At 39.4% G+C, this 15,369-nt stretch overlaps 1 protein-coding gene across 1 annotated transcript in view; it reads left to right on the top strand.

Annotated features, from left to right (window-relative positions):
- Positions 1 to 15,118, top strand: part of ufm1 (ubiquitin-fold modifier 1) — a 45,379-nt gene extending 30,261 nt beyond the window's left edge. Inside the window, exon 6 of the mRNA XM_041198595.1 lies at positions 14,568 to 15,118. Coding sequence (XP_041054529.1) covers positions 14,568 to 14,635 — 68 coding nt within the window. The 3' untranslated portion in view covers positions 14,636 to 15,118. The remainder of the gene's footprint in view (positions 1 to 14,567) is intronic.
- Positions 15,119 to 15,369: the final 251 nt, after the last annotated feature.

Here is a 15,369-nt window from a genome sequence, read left to right as displayed (position 1 = left end):
GCCAATTGCCCAGCTGGACCATTTAAATGAAGTTCAGATAATATTATTTGGATTTGCACCAAATTTCCTAGAGATTATGCAGCAATAACAGAGTTATGAACCTACCCCATAGAAATTGGTTTGCCAGGTTTAAAATAAAATATCAGAATTGCTATTGACAGTGTTGTATGTGGAAATGGATTTAAAGAGATCAGCATGGTAATTGCTGTATTTTGCAGCTAATTTTATATCAGTTTTTTAAAATTCCCTTTTCAGCATTTAGCTCCACAGTATTGGGACAAAGAATTTCCCCAAGGCATTCTTCTTTTCCATGACCTTTCAGATCAATAAGTCATATGAAGAAGCTCTGAAGAAGGGTCATATAGACTCGAAACGTTAACTCAGTTTCTCGCTCCACAGATGCTGTCAGACCCGCTGAGTTTTTCCAGCATTTTCTGTTTGTATTTCATTATTTTATATTCATGCTGTTTTGAGATAGCAATATAGAAATGCAGTTGCAAATAACCTAGAGCAACTTAATCTAGAATTCTCACTCACTGCTGAGGTTTGATGTTTACCTTAGCTTGCCTTGCAGTACTAGAAGTTGAGGCACCTGCATTTTGTAAAGGTCTACCTTATGGACACACAGATCCTTTAATATTTACAATCACTACGTATCAATGTGTGAGAGAGAGGTTTATCTGGTGGTTGCATGCACAGGGCTCTGGGTTCAATATGCCATATTAACAGTCTGCATGCTAATCAGCTATAAGAAAAATAAATGTGCAGGCTATACATTTTAGACATGAAAATAGGTTATGTAGAACTTGACACACAGATAAAATCGCAACTGGTCAATAAAGAAAGACTAGAATGTCACAAGTGTAATCTTTTTTCATGAAATTTTAACCTGGTTTTGATTTTACATCAGTGCAAATTGTGAAGATGACAATGTGCAGGTGCTGGACCAGCAACTGGGGATAGATATAAAATTAATTCAAATTTCCACATTTTTCTGCAGGCTGTCCTTGAGGACTGATGAGCACAACTGTCTGAGACAGCGGTTTGAAAAATAGTTGAGAGCCCCTACTCATGAAACAACATTTTTGAAATGTGTCTGCATAAATTTCATGATAGGGCAACACATAATTTAAATAAACAATTAACTTGGGGATTGCTTAGGGATAATTGACATGTGGCAATAATTCTAGGAATGTATTAATTTGATGGTTCATAAATAACAGAAACCAAAAAATTGAGAATCCAATTAAAAATTGTACCACAACACTCAAATTGCTAAAAGTCAGCAGTAAATTTGGGATGCTTGTTTTTACATTTTGTATTCATAAGAATGTACAGAGCAGCTAAAACTAGTATTACATTTTAACTGAGTTTCAGCTCCCATTATTAGTTTATTGTAGGAGATGGTATTGTTGCATTCTTAAGTTATTTATCTTTCATATTATTACTATTCACAAGCTTGCGATTTGTGTTTTTTAAGTAAAAAATTTAAGGTCATTCAAGACTATACATTTCCCAGTAGTGTTCACTATTTAGCATTATAACTTTCTATATCATCGAGATATGAGTATTATGGCTTTTTAAGTTCTGTATAATTTTTACTGTAGTTTTTATCTGCAAGTTAATGAAATTAATAAGGTGGAACAAATTAAAATAGTCAATGTAATTCAACAACTAAAATTGTCTTCCCATTATTAATTTACTTGGCACTGAACATTTTAATAAGTGTACCTTTAAGCATATCAATATGTTTCATGGACTGCTGCAAATTAAAAGCATTAAGTTATTGGTTATTTCCAGAAGACAAATTCTGGCAGCGGAGGTTGCTTAACTAAAGGGATAGTTAACTAAGTTAATACTGAAGATTAATACTGAAGATTAATAACTTGTCGTGGTAGCTTCTAATTCTTCAGCCTCTACAATTCCTTTCTGAATTGATGTCTTTCTCTCTCCTGTTGTGTTCTATATAAATAGCCAAAATATGAATACCCTGTGCAGATATGTTTAAATGTTTGCAGTACGTTTGAGGATGTTTTATATTCATAGGTGTATTTATGCCATGTAGGAGATAATATCAGAGCTACTGATATACAGTTTTTAAAAAATTGTTTCATGTGGTGTGGCTGTGTCTAGACCAGCATTTATTGGCCATCACTAATTGCTCTTAAGAAGAAAGTGGTGAACTGCCTTCTAGAACCACTGCAGGCCATGTGGTGTAGGTACACCCACGGTGCTGTTAGGAAGGGAGCTGCAGGATTTTGACCCAGCGACAATGGAGGAACAATGAATAGTTCCAAGTTAGGATGGTGTGTGGCTTGGAGGAGAACTTTCAGGTCGTGGTGTTCTCATGTATCTGCTGCCCATGTCCTTCTGGGTGATAGAGGTCGCGGGTTCAGAAGGTGCTGTGGAAGAAGCCTTGGTGAGTTTCTGCAATATATCTTGTAAATGATACACACTGCTGTCATTGTGCATTGGTGGTGGAGGGAGTGAATGTTTATGGTGGTGAATGGGGTGCCAATCAAGTGGGCTATTTTGTCCTGGATGATGTTGAGCTTGAGTTTTGTCAGAGCTCATGCAGGCAAGTGCAGAGTATTGCATCACACTCCTGAGCAGATGGTGGCAGGCTTTGGAGAGTCAGGATGTCAGTTACGCATTGAAGAATTCCCAGCCTCTGATTAAATCAAATTCTGTTTTTACTTAATTCTATTCTGGAATTGTTACTGATACTTAAGTGATTGGAATATGCAATTCTCTCCATTACTCTGTGAAAACTGTAAAGGATTGGTATTTGTGTGATCTATTCATTTACTTTTGTATCTATGTTTCATTCTTTATCAGAGCCTGTATTAAACAGGACCATTTAGAGGCAGACATCTTAGATATAGAATTACTGGCTAGGAGGATTAGATATTTTGTAGCTGCAGTGAAGATGTGATTTAATAGCAGTGAAAACATAAAAGAAAGTTGATTGATAAATGTAACATTATTGCAAAGTGCTTTTTTGTTGCATTTTAAATTTTATTGTAAACCCTGCTTTGAGTATTAGAAATTTCAGTTACTGAGAAGATAATGGATTTTTTTTCAAAACAACACTGAACTCTTAACAAATTATGACTGAAAGGTGACATTGTTTACCTATTAGAAAATGTTGATATGTGGTTTATGCATTGTTACAAAGTGGCGCTAGCTTTCAATCAATAAAGCATGATTCGGAAATATATTGTGAACAAAAACATGAACCATATGCAAGATTTTTAGTATATAGGTTATGATCCATACAGGTAGCAATTGTTTTAAAATTTTTTGCAAACCTGAATGCAAGTGTGGCCAAACCAGCCTACAGTTTAAAAAAAAGTTATGATTTTACTAGGAAAAGTAGAAAAAACATTGTTTACATGTGCTTAAGGTTTCACAGATGTTAGTGGATCATAGACTACTTATAAGAAGTTCCAGCTAACATGTTATAATACATAAAATGAGAATGTAAAAGTTTCAATGTCAGCAAATTAATTTTAATGTAAAAATTAGATCTTTTAATATGATTAGAATTTTTGAATAAAATTTGGCATAAACTGAGGGGCTGAAAGGCCAGCATTGCATTAGCATTTTTGATTATTTTCTGTACCTGTTCATGGCATTTTAATAACCTATATACTTGAACCTCCAAGTCTCTTTGGCTGTCCTCTGTTTCTAGTTTTTACCCATTTAAAAAAACATCCTGTCGTGTCCGTTTAATGTCCAAAGTGGATGACCTCACATTTACAATAAAATCCACTTCATATAATCACAGACTGCCCACACCAGAGAAGGAGGCTATGTGGCTCATCGTGTTCATGCTAGCTCTCTGCAAGAGCAACACCGCAAGTCCCATTCCTCTGCCCTTTGCCAGTAGCCCGGCAAGTTATTTCTCTTCAGGTGCTTATCCAAATCCCATTCTGAAAACTACAATTCAATCTGCAAGTGCCAGGCTCTTAGTCAATGCATTCCAAATCCAAGCCGTTCACTGCGTTCCTCCTTATGTCACCATTGTTTCTTTTGCTACTCACCATAAATCTATGTCCTCTTGTCGGATGGGAATGGTTTCTCCCTATCTATTCTATCCAGACCCCTCATGATTTTTGAACACCTCTATTAAATCTTCTCTGAACTTTCTCTTCTGTGAGGAAAACAATCCCAGCTTCTCCAATCCCAGTCTATGTAACTGAAATCCCTAATCCCTGGAATATTTCGTGTAAGTCTATTCTGTATCCAGTCTAAAGACTTTACATCCTTCCTGATGTGTGGTGCCCAAATTTGCCACAATATTCCAGCTGAAGCTGAACCAGCGTTTTATAAAGTTCATCATAACTTCCTTGCTTTTTTTAATCGAAACATCTATTTATAAAGCCCAGGATCCTGTATGTCTTTTTAATCACTTTCTCAACTTGCTCTGTCACTTTCAACAATTTGTGCACATAGGTCCCGAGGTGTCTCTGTTCCTGCACCCACTGTAAAAACTGCACCTTTGATTTCATATTGCCTCTTGTCTTTCTTCCTACAAGAACGTATCACTTCAGACTTCCCTGCATTTTATTTCATCTGCCACATGCTTGCTCATTCCACCAACCTGTCTATGTCTTCCTGAAATCTATCACTATTCTCACAGTTCACAATGTTTCCAACCTTTGTATCACATACAAATTTTGAAATTGTGCCCTGTACTCCCAAGTCCAGGTCGTTATTATACATCCAGAAAAGCAGTGGTCCACCCCTGGGGAACCCCACTATATCTTTTTTCAGTCTGCAAAACAACCATTCACAAGCATATCAGATAAAGGGACGACAATGAGAAAGGGGACGGGAAATACAGGACTGAAGGTGTTGTCTCTAAATGCATGCAATATACGAAATAAGGTAAATGAGCTTGTGGTGCAGATTGAAATTGGCAGGTATGATGTGGTGGGCATCATGGAGACATGGCTGCAAGGGGATCAGGACTGGGAGCTAAATATCCAAGGATATACATCCTATCGAAAAGATAGGCAGGTTGGCAGAGGAGGTGGGGTTGCTTTGTTAGTAAGAAATTAAATTAAATCAATAGCAAGAAACGACGTAGGGTTAGATGATGTAGAATCTGTGTGGGTAGAGTTGAGGAACTGCAAAGGTAAAAAAACCATTATGGGAGTTATGTACAGGCCTCCGAATAGTAGTCAGGATGTGGGGCACAAGATACACCAGGAGATAGAAAAGGCATGTAAGAAAGGCAAGGTTACAGTGATCATGGGGGATTTCAATATGCAAGTAGACTGGCAAAATCAGGTTGGTAGTGGATCCCAAGAAAAGGAATTTGTGGAATGTCTACGAGATGGCTTTTTGGAGCAGCTTGTGGTAGAGCCCACTAGGAAACAGGCAATTCTAGATTTAGTGATGTGTAGTGATAAGGCAGAGTTGGTAAGGGAGCTTAAGGTGAAGGAACCCTTAGGAGGAAGTGACCATAATATGATAGAATTTACCCTGCAATTTGAGAGGAAAAAGCTGGAATCAGATGTAACGGTATTACAGTTGAATAAAAGCAATTACAGAGGCATGAGGGAAGAGCTGGCCAGAATTGACTGGGAGATGAGCCTAGCAGAAAAGACAGTGGAACAGCAATGGCAGGAGTTTCTGGGAGTAATTTAGGAGACACAGCAAAAATTCATCCCTAGGAAGAAGAAGCATAGTAAAGGGAGGACGAGGCAACCATGGCTGACAAGGGAAGTCAGGGACAGCATAAAAGCTAAAGAGAAAGCATACAGTGTGGCGAAGAGCAGTGGGAAGCCAGGATATTGGGAAGCTTACAAAGACCAACAGAGGACAACTAATAAAGAAATAAGGCCAGAGAAAATTAAACATGAGGGTAAACTAGCCAGTAATATAAAAGAAGATTGCAAGATTTTTTTAGATATAAACAGGGTAAGAGAGAGGCAAAAGTGGACATTGGGCCACTGGAAAATGACGGTGGAGAAGTAGTAGTGGGGAACAAAGAAATGGAGGAACTGAATGGGTACTTTGTGTCAGTCTTCACAGTGGAAGACACGAGTAACATCCCCAAAGCTCAAGAGAGTCAGGCGGCAGAAGTGAGTATGGTGACCATTACCAACGAGAAGGTGCTAGGAAAACTGAAAGGTCTGAAGGTGGATAAATCACCTGGACCAGATGGATTACACCCCAGAGTTCTAAAGGAGATAGCTGAAGAGATAGTGGAGGCATTAGTGGTAATCTTTCAGGAATCACTGGAGTCAGGGAGGGTCCCAAAGGACAGAAAAATCACTAATATAACCCCCCTATTTAAGAAGGGAGCGAGGCAAAATATGGGAACTTACAGGCCAATTAGCCTGACCTCGGTTGTTGGTAAGATTTTAGGGTCCATTATTAAGGATGAGATTTCAGAATACTTGGAAGTGCATGATAAAATCGGGCAAAGTCATCAAGGGGATGTCATGCCTGACAAATCTGTTAGAATTCTTTGAGGAGGTAACAAGCAGGTTAGACAATGGAGAGCCAATGGATGTTATCTACTTGGGCTTCCAGAAGGCCTTTGACAAGGTGCCGCACAGGAGGCTGCTCAGTAAGGTAAGAGCCCATGGTGTTAGAGGCAAGGTACTAGCATGGATAGAAGATTGGCTGCCTGGCAGGAGGCAGAGAGTGGGGATAAGGGGGTCCTTCTCAGGATGGCGACCGGTGACTAGTGGAATTTCGCAGGGGTCAGTGTTGGGTCCACAACTTTTCACTTTATACATTAATGATCTAGATGAAGGAACTGAGGGCATTCTGGCTAAGTTTGCAAATGATACAAAGAGAGGTGGAGGGACAGGTAGTATTGAGGAGGCGGGGAGGCTGCAGAAGGATTTAGACAGGTTAGGAGAATGGGCAAAGAAGTGGCAGATGGGCAAGTGTGAGGTCATGCACTTTGGTAGGAAGAATAGAGGCATAGACTATTTTCTAAATGGGGAGAGAATTCAGAAATCTGGAGTGCAAAGGGACTTGGGAGTCCTAGTCCAGGATTCTCTGAAGATTAACTTGCAGGTTGAGTCGGTAGTTAGCAAGGTAAATGCAATGTTGGCATTTATTTCGAGAGGACTGGAATATAAAAGCAGGGATGTGCTGCTGAGGCTTTATAAGGCTCTGGTCAGACCACATTTAGAATATTGTGAGCAATTATGGGCCCCGTATCTCAGGAAGGATGTGCTGGCCCTGGAGAGGGACCAGAGGAGGTTCACGAGAATGATCCCAGGAATGAAAGGCTTAACATATGAGGAAAGTTTGAGGACTCTGGGTCTATACTTGATGGAGTTTGGAAGGATGAGGGGGGATCTGATTGAAACTTACAGAATACTGAAAGGCCTGGATAGAGTGGACGTGGGGAAGATGTTTCCATTAGTAGGAGAGACTAGGACCCGAGGGCACAGCCTCAGAGTAAAAGGAAGACCTTTTAGAACAGAGATGAGGAGAAACTTCTTTAGCCAGAGAGTGGTGAATCTATGGAATTCATTGCCACAGAAGGCTGTGGAGGCCAGGTCATTGAGTGTATTTAAGACTGAGATAGATAGGTTCTTGATTGGTAAGGGGATCAAAGGTTACGGGGAGAAGGTAGGAGAATTGGGTTGAGAAACTTAACAGCCATGATTGAATGGCGGAGCAGACTTGATGGGCCGAATGGCCTAATTTCTGCTCCTATGTCTTATGGTCATTCAGCACCATGCTCTGTTTCCTGTCACTGAGCCAACTTTGTATCCATGCTTCCACTGTTCTTTTTTCCATGCTTGTTGGCAAACCTATTACATGGCACTTTATCAAGTGTCTTTTGGCAGTCCAGGTACTCCACATTAACTGCATTACCTTCATCAATCCCCTCTGTTAGCTCATTTAAAAAAAAACTCAATCAAGTTAGTTAAACACAACTTCCTCATAACAAATCTATGCTGGCTTTCCTAAATTAATCTGCACTTGTCCAAATAACTGTTTATATTGCCCTGGATTATCATTTTGAAAAGCTTTCCCACTACAGAAATTAAATTGACTGGCCTGTATTTGCTGGTTCATTTGTAACCCTTTACTTAACGAGGGTGTAACATTTACAATTCTGCACTCTGGCGCCATCCCTATTTTTAAGGATGATTGGAGGATTATGGCCAATCCTCGAATTGGATTGCCAATTTCCTCCTCAATTTCTACCTTTACTATCCTTTGCATCCTCGGATGCATCCCGTATGTGCCAAGGTACCTATCAACTTTTAGTACAACCAATCATTCTAATGCCTCCTCTTTATCAAGTCCTGACCCATACAATATCTCAACTACCTTCTCTTTCACTGTGACTTCAGCAGTATCTTCTTCCTTGGTAAAGACATATGTAAATTAGTACCTCAGCCATGCCTTCTACCTCCAAGCGTAGAACCCCTCTTATGGACCTAATCACCCCTTTCCATATCAGATCCCTGCCACCGCATCCTCCTACAACCATTTTACTATTTATTTACCAAAATTTTACCCAATTGTTAATCTCTCTTTGTAATTTTATGTTCCCAACTAAACTGTTTATAATAGTGCCTACCTTTGTGTCATTGATAAATTTGCATTTTTTTTTGTAGTTTCCGAGTCCACTCACTCATTGCTGACAACGATTATCTTTGATCATAAGCCATTACAAAGAGTGGTTCTTCATGGCTTTTCGTTATTTTTTTTTGGTTTAAAATAGTGCTGAATCACAAATCTACAGCATCTGACTTGATGATTTGTGATCAGACCCCATTATGAACTTGGTAAGAGAGATTCATCCATTTTCTTCACCTTTATAACATTCATTATTTTGTGTTACTGCTTTCTTGTATTTTTCTCCCTTTCACTATAATATGGATATGTGACCCTCACAGCATATAATTTGATGCATATGCTGCAAATTTCTTCTTGCGCAGACCCTTGGGATCGAGGATGATTTGCTTCCACTCTGGTTTACTGGGTTTGGAGATGGCTAATAGTTCCAGTGCATAATCTGCAGACTCTGTCACATGTGGGGCAGTTGGTGCTCGAAGGGTTGGGCAGATGAGATGTTTTGAAGTTTGTGTGCCCTCTCCGCTGCCTTGACTTTGCCTCTGCTTGCTCCTGATGAAATCTCTCGATGCATTCAGTGCTTTCCTGAATAAACCTTTTCCATTTTGGTCAGCTATAAGCTAGAGACTACCATGTGTTGGCATGGTTATTTGATCTCTTCAGTGATGCTTTACAGACATCCCTAAAGCGTTTCTGCTGATCTCCGGGAGTCTCCTGCCATGACTGAGTTCCAATTAGAACAGTTGTTCCCAGAGCCTGGTATCAGGCATACGACCAACATATCGCGCACAGTGGAGCTGGTTTTAAGTGATTAGCAATGTTGGCCTGGTAGAGGATGCCACCAGATTTGGAGAGTCTTGCAAAGGGACTGCTGATGGTACTTCTCCAGTGCTTAGAGATGCCTGCTGCAGGTTGTCCAGTCTTTGAAGCATATAGGATCATGGGGATGAATGCTGCCCAGTAAACCATGACTGCAGACTGATGATCGATGACAGGAAATATTTCAGCCTCCTTGGTGCAATAAATATATCAACTTATAAGCTTTTCAAAATATTTTGTATGTGAATGATGCCGCAGATGGCCGACTTGCAATGCAAAACATTTGCTTTATATCAGTTGTATCGATTAAGCAGAAAGTTTCAAAGGAACTTTGACAGGTTAAGTGGGTAGACAAAACTGTAGCAGATGGATTTCAGTGTGGCAAAGTGTCAGGTCATCCACTTTGGATACAGAATGGACAAATCAGTATATTTTCTAAATGGCAAAAACTGTGGAAAAGCAAAGGGATGTGGGTGGCCAGGTGCACAAAAAAACTAGTGCCCATGTACAAATAATAATCACCAATACTAAGTGGATAACAAAAACAGAATTACCTGGAAAAACTCAGCAGGTCTGGCAGCATCAGCGGAGAAATAAAGAGCTGACGTTTCGAGTCCTCATGACCCTTCCACAGAACTGAGTGAATATAAGGAGAGGGGCGAAATATAAGCTGTTTTAAGGTCGGGGGGGGGGTTGGTGGGTGTAGGGATCGTTCCCTCCGGGACACCCTGTTCCACTCCTCCATCACCCCCTACTCCTCAACCCCCACCTATGGCACCTCCCCATGCCCACGCAAAAGATGCAACATCTGCCCCTTCACTTCCTCTCTCCTCACCATCCAAGGGCCCAAACACTCCTTTCAAGTGAAGCAGCATTTCACTTGCATTTCCCCCAACTTAGTCTACTGCATTCGTTGCTCCCAATGCTGTCTCCTCTACATTGGAGAGATCAAACGTAAACTGTGTGACCGCTTTGCAGAACACCTGCAGTCTGTTCGCAAGAATGACCCAAACTCCCTGTCACTTGCCATTTTAACACTCCACCCTGCTCTCTTGCCCACATGTCTGTCCTTGGCTTGCTGCATTGTTCCAGTGAAGCCCAACGCAAACTGGAGGAACAGCACCTCATCTTCCGACTAGGCACTTTACAGCCTTCTGGACTGAATATTGAATTCAACAACTTTAGATCTTGAACTCCCTCCTCCATTCCCACCCCCTTTCTGTTTCTTCCCCCTTCCTTTTGTTTTTTCCAATAATTTATATAGATTTTTCTTTTCCCACCTATTTCCATTATTTTTAAATCTCTTATGCCCTGCTAGTCTTTCCACCACACCCTCACTAGAGCTGTACCTTGAGTGCCCTACCATCCATTCTTAATTAGCACATTCGTTTAGATAATATCACCACCTTCAACACCTCTGTGTTCTTTTGTCTGTGACATCTTTTGATTATCTGCTCCTATCACTGCTTGCTTGTCCCTACAACCACACCACCCCCTCCCACTTTTCTCTCTCTCCCCCTCCCCCCCCAACCTTAAACCAACTTATATTTCACCCCTCTCCTTATATTCACTCAGTTCTGTGGAAGGGTCATGAGGACTCGAAACGTCAACTCTTTTCTTCTCCCCCGACGCTGCCAGACCTGCTGAGTTTTCCAGGTAATTCTGGTTTTGCTTTGGATTTCCAGCATCCGCAGTTTTTTGTTTTTAATACTAAGTAGATGTTGCCCTTTATTTTAAAGTGGCTGTGATACAAAAGGAAGAGATGGCAGTCATATCCTATCTTGGATACATAGTTCAGTTTTGGGTACTGCACCTCGGGAGCAATATGTTGGCCTTGAAAGGGGAACAGCACAGATTCATCTGAATTACACCAGGCCTTAAAGTGGAGGACAGGTTGCCTAAACCTGTCTTATATTCTTGAGTTTACAGGGTTGAGGGTTGATGTAGTTAAGATGCTTAAAATGATGAAAGATTTGATAAGATTAATATAGAGAAGCTACTGTTGTTAATGTTTAGCCAAAGAATCTTTAATGGGAGGGGCCATAATTTAAAGTTAGAATTAGGCCATTTGAGAGCAAAATCAGGAAGGACTTTTTTTATTAAGAGTTGTGAAAAATCTGGAATTCGCATGCTGGGTAATTTGACATTTTCAAGATAGCATTTTATTGGGTAAGGGTCTCAGAGATAAAGGTAGCTACATGCAGTTGATATACAGATCAGCTGTGACTTAATTGATTCAGGCCCAAGAGGCAGAATGGCATAGTCCAAATAGAACATGAGAGTAAACAAGCCAGAAATATAAAAACATTGTAAGAGCTTTTCAAGCATAAAAAGAGGAAGAGAGTAGCTAAAGTAAACGGACTCTTAGAAGCAGAGAAAGGAGAAAGTATCATGGGGAATGAGGAAATGGTGGAGGCATTGAACAACTATTTTGTTTCTGTTTTTACAGTAAAAGACACAAGTTCCATACCACAAATAGACGATAACCTAGGGGCTAAAAAGAGTGAAGAAATTAGGGAGATTAATATCAGCACAGATAAAATATTGGAGAAACTTAAGGGACTAAAATCTGACAAATCCGTGGGACCTGATGGCCTACACCCTAGGGTTCCAAAAGAGATAGTTGCAGAGATAATGTATGTGCTAACTATGATTATACGAAGTTCTTTAGAATCAAGAATGGTCCCATAAGATTGGAAGTTGGCAAATGTTACACCACTTTTCAAGATAGGAGGGAGAAAGAACAATGAATTACAGGCCAGTTAGCCTAATGTCAGCTGTTGGGAAAATGTTGGAATCTATTATTAAAGAAGTCTTAACATTGCATTTAGAAAAGCATAGTATGATAGAATGAGACAGCGTAGTTTACTAAGGGGAAATCCTGTTTGATGAATTTATTGAAGTTTTTTAAGGGTGTAACGAATAGGGCAGATAAAGGGGAACCAGTAGATGTAGTATACCTGGATTTCAAAAAGGCGTTCGGTAAGGTGCAAAGGTTAATAGGAAAAATAAGGGCTCAAGGAGTTGGGGGAAGATATTAGCTTGGTTAGAGAATTGGTTAATGGATAGAAAACAGAGTGGGCATAAATGGGGCTTTTTCAAGTTGGCAGGCAGTGATTAGTGGGATGCTGCAAGGATCAGTGCTGGGGCCTCAAATTTTTACAATCTATATTAATGACTTAGATGAAGAGACATGGAGTAATGTATCTAAGTTTGCTGACTAGGTGGAAAGGTAAGCTGTGAGGAGAACACGGGCTGCAAAGAGATTAGGTAAATGGGCAAAAAGATGGCAGATGGAACATAATGTAGGAAAATGTGAAGTTATTTTATTAAAAAAGCAGACTATTTTTTAAAAGGTGAGAAACTTGTAAGTATTGATGTTCAAAGAACTTTGGGCGTGCTTGTACGAGGCACGCAGAAAGTTAACATGCCGGTGCAGCAAGCAAATAGGAGGGCAAATGGCGTGTTGGCCTTTCTTGCAATGGGATTGGAGTACAAGAATAAAGTCTTGTTACGGTTGGTTTTTCATGAGATTCCATCTGGAGTACTGTGTGCAGTTTTGGTCTCCACATTGAAGAAAGGATATTCTTGCATTGGAGGCGGTACACTAGTGAATGTTCTGGGATGAGGAGGTTGTCCTATGATGAGAGTCTGAGTAAATTGGGTTTATATTCTCTGGAGTTTAGAAGAATGAGAGGCGATCTCATTGAAACCTACAAAATTCTGAATGGGCTTGATAGGGTGGACACTAAAAGATTGCTTCCATTAGCCAGGGAATCTAAAATATGGGAGCACAGTCTCAGGATGAAGGGCTGATAATTTAAGATTGAAATGAGGAGAAATTACTTCACCTAAAGGGTTGTGAATCTTTGGAACCCTCTACCCAGAGGGCTGTGGATGCTTTATAGTTGAATACATTTAAGGCTGGGATAGACAGATTTTTGGTGTCTCAGGGAATTAAGGGAAAAGGGAGGGTGGGCAGGAAAATGGAATTGAAGCCCAAAACCAGCCATGATCATGTTGAATGCGGAGCAGACTCGATGGGCTATGTGGCCTACTTCTGCTCCTTTTTTTAATGTTCTTAAGTTCTCCTGTTTCTGTTCGCTTATAATTGAGTTCAAAAATCTGTAACTGAACAGGATGCTTATCCAATTTAGCCTCTAAATGTTAATGATCAGTACATTTAACTCTAAATGTTAATAATGAGAATGGGATCAACTACAGAACCGCTAAATGTTGAGTCATGTTCTTTTTACTCTACCACTGCAATATTTTTGTCTAACCTGAGAAGAGCACCACATACCAGTGTGAATTGTCCACTTTCCTCACTAGCCGTCATTATGCCTTTTCAGTATGAGCTCTTCATTTTAGAGATGATTATGTGCTGTAGACTTGGCAGATGCATTTCATGTATGACCTACACAAACTGCAAGGAAGGCAATTAGCATCCAGTTTTGCTAGTTATGAATTGCAGTGCAAAGGGTGAAAAGTGTTTAGTCTAAAACTATTGAATACCCAGTCTTTTTGTTCTGTTGATTCTACAGTTATGTAAAGCAATGAAAAAGACTGAATCAGAGTCTTCAATCTTGGTTATTTAGATTAATTATAGTATTTGGATTCTATGGAAATTTTAATGCCCCAAGTTTTTTTTTGAACTGAATAAAATCATTATTGAATAAAATTAAGTAGGTGGCACCCAGTGATTGATGTTACCAAGTTTTATAACTGTTCCTTTATCAGAATTTGAGAAATAATCATAGATTTCCTCTGACAAAGGAGGCAAGAGGGGAAAAGCAACCACAATTGATGCTGTGTTAGGACATGTTGTTCATATTTTATATTGGAAAATAGTTACATGGACGTTGATATACACCATAAGATACTCGTATGCAAATATTTCCTTTAAACTCTGGGAAGAAATAACCTTGTATAAATGAATTTCACACAATACAGGTTCAAAACCGTAATGATTTCAAAGTATTTAACACATTTAGAATAGAAAAACATGAGCGTCTCTGAAATCACTAGCCGCTTTGTTTGCATCGTGTTTTTTTAGGATGCACAAAATATTACATAAAAGTAGGAAGCATAAACAGTTTAGACAGTCGTGTCAGATGAACACTTTTAAGAACATTCTGTATGCTTTTAATAACCAGTTTTCTTGTAATCTTTTATTGCAGGAAATATTTTCCTAAAACACGGATCAGAACTGCGACTTATTCCCAGGGACCGAGTTGGAAGTCATTAACCATTTGTCATCCAGAGCACCTTTTCCTGCAGAAGAAAACTATTTATTTTTGGAATTTTTTACCCATGTGTCCTTGCCACTTTAACACGCATTCCTTTAAAAAAATTTCTAGTAGGACTCTAAAGGTTTAATGAAATGGCAGGCCTCTTAAGCAGGGAAAATCTAAAAGATTCTTTACTGTAAATTCTCTCAACAGTACTCCCTAAAATGTGTTCTACAATGCAATTTTAAACAGAACCGAGCTCGAAAGAAATATAATCCTTAAGCAGGGATTGCTAATACCTTAAGAGTGTTTTTATGTGTATAGCATTATACCTACAGGAAGAAATTATCTCAAAGTATTATACAAAGCCTTTGTAAAATGCTTGCATTAAGCTCTTTATGCATAGATTTTAATGCATTATAAACCTTGTACCACCTGTTTTCTCTATTGAGACTATATGAATCCTGAAATTCATTAAAATAAAAATGAACTGCAGAAGATACCTTATATCTGAAATTATTTGCTATGTTGAGCTGTAAGTTTTCAAATGTTATATTTATTGTTACACATGTAAGAGCTTATTTTGATAGATTATTCATTTAGATCGGTGCATCTCCTTTGAACAAAATGTTCTGAATCAGGATGTCCTGACATCCTTTCATTCCCATAACATGCATTAGAGTTGCATTAATTGTCTGCTTGTACATTTATGTACCCGACTTGATTCTCACGTCCACTAGGGGAGCGGTTC

This window comes from Carcharodon carcharias, chromosome 11 (genome assembly GCF_017639515.1).
Source record: "Carcharodon carcharias isolate sCarCar2 chromosome 11, sCarCar2.pri, whole genome shotgun sequence".
NCBI classification, from domain to species: Eukaryota; Metazoa; Chordata; class Chondrichthyes; order Lamniformes; family Lamnidae; genus Carcharodon; species Carcharodon carcharias.
The sequence above is the reverse complement of the archived record's forward strand: the minus strand, read 5'-3'. Positions and strand labels throughout refer to the sequence as shown.